Below are 12,718 nucleotides of genomic sequence, written 5' to 3' on the forward strand. Positions count from 1 at the left end.
AACGCCCCTGTTGACCTGAGTCTTTTCTTTCCCAGAAGCTGCCTCCATCTCTGGAAGTGTTGATGACGTTGTAGAGGACGAGCTGCTCTGACAGCAGACACACACCGGTATGTCTCCTGTCCACGTTCCAGTGATTCTAAGAGACGATCCAGTGTTCTGACGACATTGTCTTCTCTGTGTCTCTGCAGGTTTGATCCATCCAACCAAGGTCCTGGTGGAGCTTCTCCGACATGCTGAGTTCTTCCAGATATTTCCATCTTTATTTTGCCTTTTTCATGTTCCTTCAGACCCACTGCTGCTTTGCTTCCATGTGAGTGAAAGAAGCTGAACTACTGGCAACACGGTGAAGGCAGCTGCTTTGTGGGTGATGAGGTGTGTTTGTTCTGTGTTCATGATGAAAATGTTCCTGGATGTGTTCTGTTTACTGTGTTCTTCCTTCAGCAGTGTAAGAAATTCTTCTGTATTACAATAAAGGATTTATTTCACAAGTACTGTTGGCTTTGTTTTATTTCAGCGTGTTCTTCACGTAGTGATGAGTGTAAACGAGGACAGGTAAAGTAGATAAATGGGTGGTAAACATGTGAACAGTCGATGACCTCCATTCATAGCTGACCAATCACATGGAAGGAGGTTACGCTGGCGCATGCGCACCAGCAGCAGTGATGACGTCCTGTTTGGTAGTATTCATCATAGACATAATATATACAGATGCCGCATTGTATCACGCTGCCTATACAGCTGACGTCTCATCGCTCTGTCATCTTGGATGGGTCTCCATGCACCTCCAATGCATTTATTTATAAGGTGTAGGTCCAACCACGACAATAACTTAACTTGTTTTTACCTGATTTTTCTCAGTTTGGTTTGTTAAAAAAGGACAGAAATATTATGGTACTGATCACTGTGAAATATTAAAACAACGTGCTAAAATATTTTTATAATGCTATTTAACAAAGACATAAGGTACCTACAATATAAATAAATGTGTAAATGAATTTGATACCAACGTGTTTGATTGTTTATTGATGCATTTGGATTTATCTATTTTTATCTGGTCAAATAATTATTCAACCTTGTGAAATGTAATTCCACATGATCTGCTTTCAATATTTCACCGGTTATTGCAACCGTATGCTGAACAATATACGAGAATAGCTGCTGCTTTCTCTTGACTACAGTTGACTCTTTCTTTTATTTACATTTATTAATTTATCAATATAGAGATACAGTTGTCCAAAGTCTGAAAATAAAGTATTGTATCAAAACTGTGCAATTCAGAAGTTACCCAGAAAAACACTTGGAGAGTGTAAACCTCTGCCAAGGCCTTTAAAAAGTTCCTGGATCCAAACGGTGATCCGGATCACCACCAAAATGAAATCGGTTCTTTTTTCTTCACGTTTCCAACAAGTCCTGAAAACTTCATGAAAATCCACCCATAACCTTTTAAGTTATCTTGAACACAAAAAGATAAAGCCGGTAAAAACATAACCTCCTTGGTGGAGGTAATTATGCTACCATGTAAAACTCTCTTTGTGAAACATAAATATCATATTTTTCCATAAACACCTCATAGGAGTAAAATTTATCATTTGCATTTAGTAGATTATTCACTGTGTTAACATTATTTATAAACCAGTTATGTAGAAAAGTGTTTTGTTTGTGTGTAATATATACGTGTTGTTCCACAGAGAACAGTTATGTGGGGAAACTATGTTGACTCTGCAGCAAGACGAGAAAGCATGGACCCATCCAATATGGCGGCGACGCTGGTTCACTCGCCAGCACTGAATGAGGCGCCTCTGTGTATATTATGTCTATGATATTCCTATAGTGTTCGACGCATGCGCAGCAGCCGCAGAGTGACGTGTTTTGTATCCATTTAGACTCGACTGTTTCTCCCAGTTTCTCCCAGTTTCTACTTTTTATTTCAGGTTTTAAAGGTCCGTTTGAGGGGAACGTGTCTATATGAAGGGCTGATGGAAGACACACGGGATCTGGTGAGGGACTTAAACATCTTTTCGGGCCTGATGGCTGAGGCTCGCGCTGCTCCTTTGTTGTTTTCCTGTTGTTGTTGTTTATCTGTTCGGCCTAACATCCAGGAAGTCCTGCTGGCGGTCAAATCTGCAGACTTTGTCTTCATTCCAGGTGAAGAACAGCTGCTTTCATGTGAACTCAGCTTTGGGATGTTTCTGGAAAACTGGTTAGCTTCCGTGCTAAAGCTAGCTAGCAGAGCTAGCTGGAAAAGCTAGCAGGTCGCAGCGAGATGACGTCACATCCAGCTGTTTGGGGTGTGTGTGTGTGTGTGTGTGTGTGTGTGTGTGTGTGTGTGTGTGTGGTTTGAACTCTGACCCTGTGTGTAGGTTGCCGGTTTGAACCCTGATTCTGTGGGCAAGGTTGCTGGTTTGAACCCGAACCTTGTGATGAGGGTTGCAGTATGCCACAACGATGTTTAAACTTGGGAGAACCAGTCAGACTCTGAAAGCGTCTTGTACTTGGACTTTCTGCTTTTTAAACTTACCAGACACCCCGAAACAGAGTATTCTAAAGGACTAATGGTAAACAAATGTTTGTGGAGTCTTTTATTCAGAACGGATGGCGAGGTGTTTATCTCTCTGTGATGTGGGTTATCTGGGACTGCTTGTGAAATGGTGCTCTGTGGATTCACACTCTCCTCTCTGCGTTTCCGTCGGTGTGATGAATTCACACTCTCCTCTCTGCGTTTCCGTCATGATGAATTCACGCTCTCCTCTCTGCGTTTCCGTCGGTGTGATGAATTCACACTCTCCTCTCTGCGTTTCCGTCATGATGAATTCACGCTCTCCTCTCTGCGTTTCCGTCGGTGTGATGAATTCACACTCTCCTCTCTGCGTTTCCATCATGATGAATTCACGCTCTCCTCTCGGCCTTTCCTTCGGTGTGATGAATTCACGCTCTCCTCTCTGCGTTTCCATCATGATGAATTCACGCTCTCCTCTCGGCCTTTCCTTCGGTGTGATGAATTCACGCTCTCCTCTCTGCGTTTCCATCGTGATGAATTCACGCTCTCCTCTCTGCGTTTCCATCGTGATGAATTCACGCTCTCCTCTCTGCGTTTCCGTCGGTGTGATGAATTCACGCTCTCCTCTCTGCGTTTCCGTCGGTGTGATGAATTCACGCTCTCCTCTCTGCATTTCCGTCGTGATGAATTCACGCTCTCCTCTCTGCGTTTCCGTCGGTGTGATGAATTCCAACTCTCCTCTCTGCGTTTCCATCATGATGAATTCACGCTCTCCTCTCTGCATTTCCGTCGTGATGAATTCACGCTCTCCTCTCTGCGTTTCCATCGGTGTGATGAATTCGCGCTCTCTTCTCTGCGTTTCCATCGATGTGATGAATTCACGCTCTCCTCTCTGCATTTCTGTCGTGATGAATTCACGCTCTCCTCTCTGTGTTTCCATCGGTGTGATGAATTCACGCTCGCCTCTCTGCATTTCCATCGATGTGATGAATTCACGCTCTCCTCTCTGCGTTTCCTTCGGTGTGATGAGTTCACGCTCTCCTCTCTGCATTTCTGTCGTGATGAATTCACGCTCTCCTCTCTGTGTTTCCATCGGTGTGATGAATTCACGCTCGCCTCCCTGCATTTCCATCGATGTGATGAATTCATGCTCTCCTCTCTGCATTTCTGTCGTGATGAATTCACGCTCTCCTCTCTGCGTTTCCATCGGTGTGATGAATTCGCGCTCTCCTCTCTGCATTTCCGTCGTGATGAATTCACGCTCTCCACTCTGCGTTTCCATCATGATGAATTCACGCTCTCCTCTCGGCCTTTTCTTCGGTGTGATGAATTCACGCTCTCCTCTCTGCATTTCTGTCGTGATGAATTCACGCTCTCCTCTCTGCGTTTCCATCATGATGAATTCACGCTCTCCTCTCGGCCTTTTCTTCGGTGTGATGAATTCACGCTCTCCTCTCGGCCTTTTCTTCGGTGTGATGAATTCACGCTCTCCTCACTGCGTTTCCATCGTGATGAATTCACGCTCTCCTCTCTGCGTTTCCATCGTGATGAATTCACCCTCTCCTCTCTGCATTTCCGTCGTGATGAATTCACGCTCTCCTCTCTGCGTTTTCATCGGTGTGATGAATTCCAACTCTCCTCTCTGCGTTTCCGTCGATGTGATGAATTCACGCTCTCCTCTCTGCATTTCCGTCGTGATGAATTCACGCTCTTCTCTCTGCGTTTCCGTCGATGTGATGAATTCACGCTCTCCTCTCTGCATTTCCGTCGTGATGAATTCACGCTCTCCTCTCTGCGTTTCCATCGGTGTGATGAATTCACGCTCTCCTCTCTGCATTTCCGTCGTGATGAATTCACGCTCTCCTCTCTGCGTTTCCTTCGTGATGAATTCACGCTCTCCTCTCTGCATTTCCGTCGTGATGAATTCACGCTCTCCTCTCTGCGTTTCCATCGGTGTGATGAATTCGCGCTCTCCTCTCTGCATTTCCGTCGTGATGAATTCACGCTCTCCTCTCTGCGTTTCCTTCGGTGTGATGAATTCACGCTCTCCTCTCTGCATTTCTGTCGTGATGAATTCACGCTCTCCTCTCTGCATTTCCGTCGTGATGAATTCACGCTCTCCTCTCTGCATTTCCATCGATGTGATGAATTCACGCTCTCCTCTCTGCGTTTCCTTCGGTGTGATGAATTCACGCTCTCCTCTCTGCATTTCTGTCGTGATGAATTCACGCTCGCCTCTCTGCGTTTCCATCGGTGTGATGAATTCTCGCTCTCCTCTCTGCGTTTCCATCGTGATGAATTCACGCTCTCCTCTCTGCATTTCCTTCGGTGTGATGAATTCACGCTCTCCTCTCTGCATTTCCTTCGGTGTGATGAATTCACGCTCTCCTCTCTGCGTTTCCGTCGTGATGAATTCACGCTCTCCTCTCTGCATTTCTGTCGTGATGAATTCACGCTCTCCTCTCTGCATTTCTGTCGTGATGAATTCACGCTCTCCTCTCTGCATTTCTGTCGTGATGAATTCACGCTCTCCTCTCTGCGTTTCCGTCGTGATGAATTCACGCTCTCCTCTCTGCGTTTCCATCGTAATGAATTCACGCTCTCCTCTCTGCGTTTCCATCGGTGTGATGAATTCACGCTCTCCTCTCTGCATTTCCTTCGGTGTGATGAATTCTCGCTCTCCTCTCTGCGTTTCCATCGTGATGAATTCACGCTCTCCTCTCTGCATTTCTGTCGTGATGAATTCACACTCTCCTCTCTGCGTTTCCATCGGTGTGATGAATTCGCGCTCTCCTCTCTGCATTTCCGTCGTGATGAATTCACGCTCTCCTCTCTGCGTTTCCTTCGGTGTGATGAATTCATGCTCTCCTCTCTGCATTTCTGTCGTGATGAATTCACGCTCTCCTCTCTGTGTTTCCATCAATGTGATGAATTCACGCTCTCTTCTCTGCGTTTCCTTCGGTGTGATGAATTCACGCTCTCCTCTCTGCGTTTCCATCGTGATGAATTCACGCTCTCCTCTCTGTGTTTCCGTCGTGATGAATTCACGCTCTCCTCTCTGTGTTTCCATCAATGTGATGAATTCACGCTCTCTTCTCTGCGTTTCCATCGATGTGATGAATTCACGCTCTCCTCTCTGCGTTTCCTTCGGTGTGATGAATTCACGCTCTCCTCTCTGCGTTTCCATCGTGATGAATTCACGCTCTCCTCTCTGTGTTTCCGTCGTGATGAATTCACGCTCTCCTCTCTGTGTTTCCGTCGTGATGAATTCACGCTCTCCTCTCTGTGTTTCCTTCGGTGTGATGAATTCATGCTCTCCTCTCTGCGTTTCCATCGGTGTGATGAATTCGCGCTCTCCTCTCTGCGTTTCCATCGTGATGAATTCACGCTCTCCTCTCTGCGTTTCCATCGGTGTGATGAATTCGCGCTTTCTTCTCTGCATTTCCATCATGATGAATTCACGCTCTCCTCTCTGCGTTTCCATCATGATGAATTCACGCTCTCCTCTCTGCGTTTCTATCGGTGTGATGAATTCGCGCTCTCCTCTCTGCATTTCCATCTTGATGAATTCACGCTCTCCTCTCTGCGTTTCCATCGTGATGAATTCACGCTCTCCTCTCTGCGTTTCCATCGTGATGAATTCACGCTCTCCTCTCTGCGTTTCCATCGTGATGAATTCACGCTCTCCTCTCTGCATTTCCGTCGTGATGAATTCACGCTCTCCTCTCTGCGTTTCCATCGTGATGAATTCACGCTCTCCTCTATGTGTTTCCGTCGTGATGAATTCACGCTCTCCTCTCTGTGTTTCCGTCGTGATGAATTCACGCTCTCCTCTCTGTGTTTCCGTCGTGATGAATTCACGCTCTCCTCTCTGTGTTTCCGTCGTGATGAATTCACGCTCTCCTCTCTGTGTTTCCTTCGGTGTGATGAATTCATGGTCTCCTCTCTGCGTTTCCATCGATGTGATGAATTCACGCTCTCCTCTCTGCGTTTCCATCGGTGTGATGAATTCGCGCTCTCCTCTCTGCATTTCCGTCGTGATGAATTCACGCTCTCCTCTCTGCGTTTCCTTCGGTGTGATGAATTCACGCTCTCCTCTCTGCATTTCTGTCGTGATGAATTCACGCTCGCCTCTCTGCGTTTCCATCGGTGTGATGAATTCGCGCTCTCCTCTCTGCGTTTCCTTCGGTGTGATGAATTCACGCTCTCCTCTCTGCATTTCTGTCGTGATGAATTCACGCTCTCCTCTCTGCATTTCCATCGATGTGATGAATTCACGCTCGCCTCCCTGCATTTCCATCGATGTGATGAATTCACGCTCTCCTCTCTGCATTTTTGTCGTGATGAATTCACGCTCTCCTCTCTGCGTTTCCATCGGTGTGATGAATTCGCGCTCTCCTCTCTGCATTTCCGTCGTGATGAATTCACGCTCTCCTCTCTGCGTTTCCATCATGATGAATTCACGCTCTCCTCTCGGCCTTTTCTTCGGTGTGATGAATTCACGCTCTCCTCTCTGCATTTCTGTCGTGATGAATTCACGCTCTCCTCTCTGCATTTCTGTCGTGATGAATTCACGCTCTCCTCTCTGCATTTCCGTCGTGATGAATTCACGCTCTCCTCTCTGCGTTTCCATCGTGATGAATTCACGCTCTCCTCTATGTGTTTCCGTCGTGATGAATTCACGCTCTCCTCTCTGTGTTTCCGTCGTGATGAATTCACGCTCTCCTCTCTGTGTTTCCGTCGTGATGAATTCACGCTCTCCTCTCTGTGTTTCCGTCGTGATGAATTCACGCTCTCCTCTCTGTGTTTCCTTCGGTGTGATGAATTCATGGTCTCCTCTCTGCGTTTCCATCGATGTGATGAATTCACGCTCTCCTCTCTGCGTTTCCATCGGTGTGATGAATTCGCGCTCTCCTCTCTGCATTTCCGTCGTGATGAATTCACGCTCTCCTCTCTGCGTTTCCTTCGGTGTGATGAATTCACGCTCTCCTCTCTGCATTTCTGTCGTGATGAATTCACGCTCGCCTCTCTGCGTTTCCATCGGTGTGATGAATTCGCGCTCTCCTCTCTGCGTTTCCTTCGGTGTGATGAATTCACGCTCTCCTCTCTGCATTTCTGTCGTGATGAATTCACGCTCTCCTCTCTGCATTTCCATCGATGTGATGAATTCACGCTCGCCTCCCTGCATTTCCATCGATGTGATGAATTCACGCTCTCCTCTCTGCATTTTTGTCGTGATGAATTCACGCTCTCCTCTCTGCGTTTCCATCGGTGTGATGAATTCGCGCTCTCCTCTCTGCATTTCCGTCGTGATGAATTCACGCTCTCCTCTCTGCGTTTCCATCATGATGAATTCACGCTCTCCTCTCGGCCTTTTCTTCGGTGTGATGAATTCACGCTCTCCTCTCTGCATTTCTGTCGTGATGAATTCACGCTCTCCTCTCTGCATTTCTGTCGTGATGAATTCACGCTCTCCTCTCTGCGTTTCCATCATGATGAATTCACGCTCTCCTCTCGGCCTTTTCTTCGGTGTGATGAATTCACGCTCTCCTCTCTGCGTTTCCATCGTGATGAATTCACGCTCTCCTCTCTGCGTTTCCATCGTGATGAATTCACCCTCTCCTCTCTGCATTTCCGTCGTGATGAATTCACGCTCTCCTCTCTGCGTTTTCATCGGTGTGATGAATTCCAACTCTCCTCTCTGCGTTTCCGTCGATGTGATGAATTCACGCTCTCCTCTCGGCCTTTTCTTCGGTGTGATGAATTCACGCTCTCCTCTCTGCGTTTCCATCGTGATGAATTCACGCTCTCCTCTCTGCGTTTCCATCGTGATGAATTCACCCTCTCCTCTCTGCATTTCCGTCGTGATGAATTCACGCTCTCCTCTCTGCGTTTTCATCGGTGTGATGAATTCCAACTCTCCTCTCTGCGTTTCCGTCGATGTGATGAATTCACGCTCTCCTCTCTGCGTTTCCTTCGATGTGATGAATTCACGCTCTCCTCTCTGCATTTCCGTCGTGATGAATTCACGCTCTCCTCTCTGCGTTTCCATCGGTGTGATGAATTCACGCTCTCCTCTCTGCATTTCTGTCGTGATGAATTCACGCTCGCCTCTCTGCGTTTCCATCGGTGTGATGAATTCTCGCTCTCCTCTCTGCGTTTCCATCGTGATGAATTCACGCTCTCCTCTCTGCATTTCCTTCGGTGTGATGAATTCACGCTCTCCTCTCTGCATTTCTGTCGTGATGAATTCACGCTCTCCTCTCTGCATTTCTGTCGTGATGAATTCACGCTCTCCTCTCTGCATTTCTGTCGTGATGAATTCACGCTCTCCTCTCTGCGTTTCCGTCGTGATGAATTCACGCTCTCCTCTCTGCGTTTCCATCGTAATGAATTCACGCTCTCCTCTCTGCGTTTCCATCGGTGTGATGAATTCACGCTCTCCTCTCTGCATTTCCTTCGGTGTGATGAATTCTCGCTCTCCTCTCTGCGTTTCCATCGTGATGAATTCACGCTCTCCTCTCTGCATTTCTGTCGTGATGAATTCACACTCTCCTCTCTGCATTTCCTTCGGTGTGATGAATTCTCGCTCTCCTCTCTGCATTTCCTTCGGTGTGATGAATTCTCGCTCTCCTCTCTGCGTTTCTATCGGTGTGATGAATTCACACTCTCCTCTCTGCATTTCCTTCGGTGTGATGAATTCTCGCTCTCCTCTCTGCATTTCCTTCGGTGTGATGAATTCTCGCTCTCCTCTCTGCATTTCCTTCGGTGTGATGAATTCTCGCTCTCCTCTCTGCGTTTCCATCGTGATGAATTCACGCTCTCCTCTCTGCATTTCCTTCGGTGTGATCAATTCACGCTCTCCTCTCTGCATTTCTGTCGTGATGAATTCACGCTCTCCTCTCTGTGTTTCCTTCGGTGTGATGAATTCACGCTCTCCTCTCTGCATTTCTGTCGTGATGAATTCACTCTCTCCTCTCTGCGTTTCCATCGGTGTGATGAATTCGCGCTCTCCTCTCTGCATTTCCGTCGTGATGAATTCACGCTCTCCTCTCTGCGTTTCCTTCGGTGTGATGAATTCATGCTCTCCTCTCTGCATTTCTGTCGTGATGAATTCACGCTCTCCTCTCTGTGTTTCCATCGGTGTGATGAATTCACGCTCGCCTCTGCATTTCCATCGATGTGATGAATTCACGCTCTCCTCTCTGTGTTTCCATCAATGTGATGAATTCACGCTCTCTTCTCTGCGTTTCCATCGATGTGATGAATTCACGCTCTCCTCTCTGCGTTTCCTTCGGTGTGATGAATTCACGCTCTCCTCTCTGCGTTTCCATCGTGATGAATTCACGCTCTCCTCTCTGTGTTTCCGTCGTGATGAATTCACGCTCTCCTCTCTGTGTTTCCGTCGTGATGAATTCACGCTCTCCTCTCTGTGTTTCCTTCGGTGTGATGAATTCATGCTCTCCTCTCTGTGTTTCCGTCATGATGAATTCACGCTCTCCTCTCTGTGTTTCCTTCGGTGTGATGAATTCATGCTCTCCTCTCTGCGTTTCCATCGGTGTGATGAATTCGCGCTCTCCTCTCTGCGTTTCCATCGTGATGAATTCACGCTCTCCTCTCTGCGTTTCCATCGGTGTGATGAATTCGCGCTTTCTTCTCTGCATTTCCATCATGATGAATTCACGCTCTCCTCTCTGCGTTTCCATCATGATGAATTCACGCTCTCCTCTCTGCGTTTCCATCATGATCAATTCACGCTCTCCTCTCTGCGTTTCCATCATGATGAATTCACGCTCTCCTCTCTGCGTTTCTATCGGTGTGATGAATTCGCGCTCTCCTCTCTGCATTTCCATCTTGATGAATTCACGCTCTCCTCTCTGCGTTTCCATCGTGATGAATTCACGCTCTCCTCTCTGCGTTTCCATCGTGATGAATTCACGCTCTCCTCTCTGCGTTTCCATCGTGATGAATTCACGCTCTCCTCTCTGCGTTTCCATCGTGATGAATTCACGCTCTTCTCTCTGCATTTCCGTCGTGATGAATTCACGCTCTCCTCTCTGCGTTTCCATCGTGATGAATTCACGCTCTCCTCTCTGTGTTTCCGTCGTGATGAATTCACGCTCTCCTCTCTGTGTTTCCGTCGTGATGAATTCACGCTCTCCTCTCTGTGTTTCCGTCGTGATGAATTCACGCTCTCCTCTCTGTGTTTCCGTCGTGATGAATTCACGCTCTCCTCTCTGTGTTTCCTTCGGTGTGATGAATTCATGGTCTCCTCTCTGCGTTTCCATCGATGTGATGAATTCACGCTCTCCTCTCTGCGTTTCCATCGGTGTGATGAATTCGCGCTCTCCTCTCTGCATTTCCGTCGTGATGAATTCACGCTCTCCTCTCTGCGTTTCCTTCGGTGTGATGAATTCACGCTCTCCTCTCTGCATTTCTGTCGTGATGAATTCACGCTCGCCTCTCTGCGTTTCCATCGGTGTGATGAATTCGCGCTCTCCTCTCTGCCTTTCCTTCGGTGTGATGAATTCACGCTCTCCTCTCTGCATTTCCGTCGTGATGAATTCACGCTCTCCTCTCTGCGTTTCCATCGGTGTGATGAATTCACGCTCTCTTCTCTGCGTTTCCATCGATGTGATTAATTCACGCTCTCCTCTCTGCATTTCTGTCGTGATGAATTCACGCTCTCCTCTCTGCGTTTCCTTCGGTGTGATGAATTCACGCTCTCCTCTCTGCATTTCTGTCGTGATGAATTCACGCTCTCCTCTCTGCGTTTCCTTCGGTGTGATGAATTCACGCTCTCCTCTCTGCATTTCTGTCGTGATGAATTCACGCTCTCCTCTCTGTGTTTCCATCGGTGTGATGAATTCACGCTCGCCTCTCTGCATTTCCATCGATGTGATGAATTCACGCTCGCCTCCCTGCATTTCAATCGATGTGATGAATTCACGCTCTCCTCTCTGCATTTCTGTCGTGATGAATTCACGCTCTCCTCTCTGCGTTTCCATCGGTGTGATGAATTCGCGCTCTCCTCTCTGCATTTCTGTCGTGATGAATTCACGCTCTCCTCTCTGCGTTTCCATCGGTGTGATGAATTCGCGCTCTCCTCTCTGCATTTCTGTCGTGATGAATTCACGCTCTCCTCTCTGCGTTTCCATCGGTGTGATGAATTCGCGCTCTCCTCTCTGCGTTTCCATCATGATGAATTCACGCTCTCCTCTCGGCCTTTTCTTCGGTGTGATGAATTCACGCTCTCCTCTCTGCATTTCTGTCGTGATGAATTCACGCTCTCCTCTCTGCATTTCTGTCGTGATGAATTCACGCTCTCCTCTCTGCGTTTCCATCATGATGAATTCACGCTCTCCTCTCGGCCTTTTCTTCGGTGTGATGAATTCACGCTCTCCTCTCGGCCTTTTCTTCGGTGTGATGAATTCACGCTCTCCTCTCTGCGTTTCCATCGTGATGAATTCACGCTCTCCTCTCTGCGTTTCCATCGTGATGAATTCACCCTCTCCTCTCTGCATTTCCGTCGTGATGAATTCACGCTCTCCTCTCTGCGTTTTCATCGGTGTGATGAATTCCAACTCTCCTCTCTGCGTTTCCGTCGATGTGATGAATTCACGCTCTCCTCTCTGCGTTTCCTTCGATGTGATGAATTCACGCTCTCCTCTCTGCATTTCCGTCGTGATGAATTCACGCTCTCCTCTCTGCGTTTCTATCGGTGTGATGAATTCACGCTCTCCTCTCTGCATTTCTGTCGTGATGAATTCACGCTCTCCTCTCTGCATTTCTGTCGTGATGAATTCACGCTCTCCTCTCTGCGTTTCCGTCGTGATGAATTCACGCTCTCCTCTCTGCGTTTCCATCGTAATGAATTCACGCTCTCCTCTCTGCGTTTCCATCGGTGTGATGAATTCACGCTCTCCTCTCTGCATTTCCTTCGGTGTGATTAATTCTCGCTCTCCTCTCTGCGTTTCCATCGTGATGAATTCACGCTCTCCTCTCTGCATTTCTGTCGTGATGAATTCACACTCTCCTCTCTGCATTTCCTTCGGTGTGATGAATTCTCGCTCTCCTCTCTGCATTTCCTTCGGTGTGATGAATTCTCGCTCTCCTCTCTGCGTTTCTATCGGTGTGATGAATTCTCGCTCTCCTCTCTGCGTTTCCATCGTGATGAATTCACGCTCTCCTCTCTGCATTTCCTTCGGTGTGATCAATTCA

General features: G+C 47.7%; 2 protein-coding genes across 4 annotated transcripts in view; both read left to right on the forward strand.

The window, feature by feature from the left end:
• tdrkh (tudor and KH domain containing) overlaps positions 1 to 381 on the forward strand; it is a 114,756-nt gene extending 114,375 nt beyond the window's left edge. The window contains exons 13-14 of one of the 2 annotated variants that reach the window (XM_079261267.1): positions 36 to 107; positions 189 to 381. In XM_079261267.1, the coding sequence (XP_079117393.1) occupies positions 36 to 91 (56 nt within the window). In that variant the 3' untranslated portion in view covers positions 92 to 107; positions 189 to 381. The remainder of the gene's footprint in view (positions 1 to 35; positions 108 to 188) is intronic. The other variant, XM_079261268.1, reaches the window with a different exon arrangement.
• A 1,482-nt stretch (positions 382 to 1,863) lies between these two features.
• mbtd1 (mbt domain containing 1) overlaps positions 1,864 to 12,718 on the forward strand; it is a 146,515-nt gene continuing 135,660 nt past the window's right edge. For both annotated transcript variants that reach the window (XM_079260857.1, XM_079260856.1), the window contains exon 1: positions 1,864 to 1,997. In XM_079260857.1, coding sequence (XP_079116983.1) covers positions 1,977 to 1,997 — 21 coding nt within the window. In that variant the 5' untranslated portion in view covers positions 1,864 to 1,976. The remainder of the gene's footprint in view (positions 1,998 to 12,718) is intronic.

The sequence above is a fragment of the Telmatherina bonti genome, assembly GCF_933228915.1.
Source record: "Telmatherina bonti genome assembly, chromosome: 21".
In the NCBI taxonomy this organism is placed as follows: Eukaryota; Metazoa; Chordata; class Actinopteri; order Atheriniformes; family Telmatherinidae; genus Telmatherina; species Telmatherina bonti.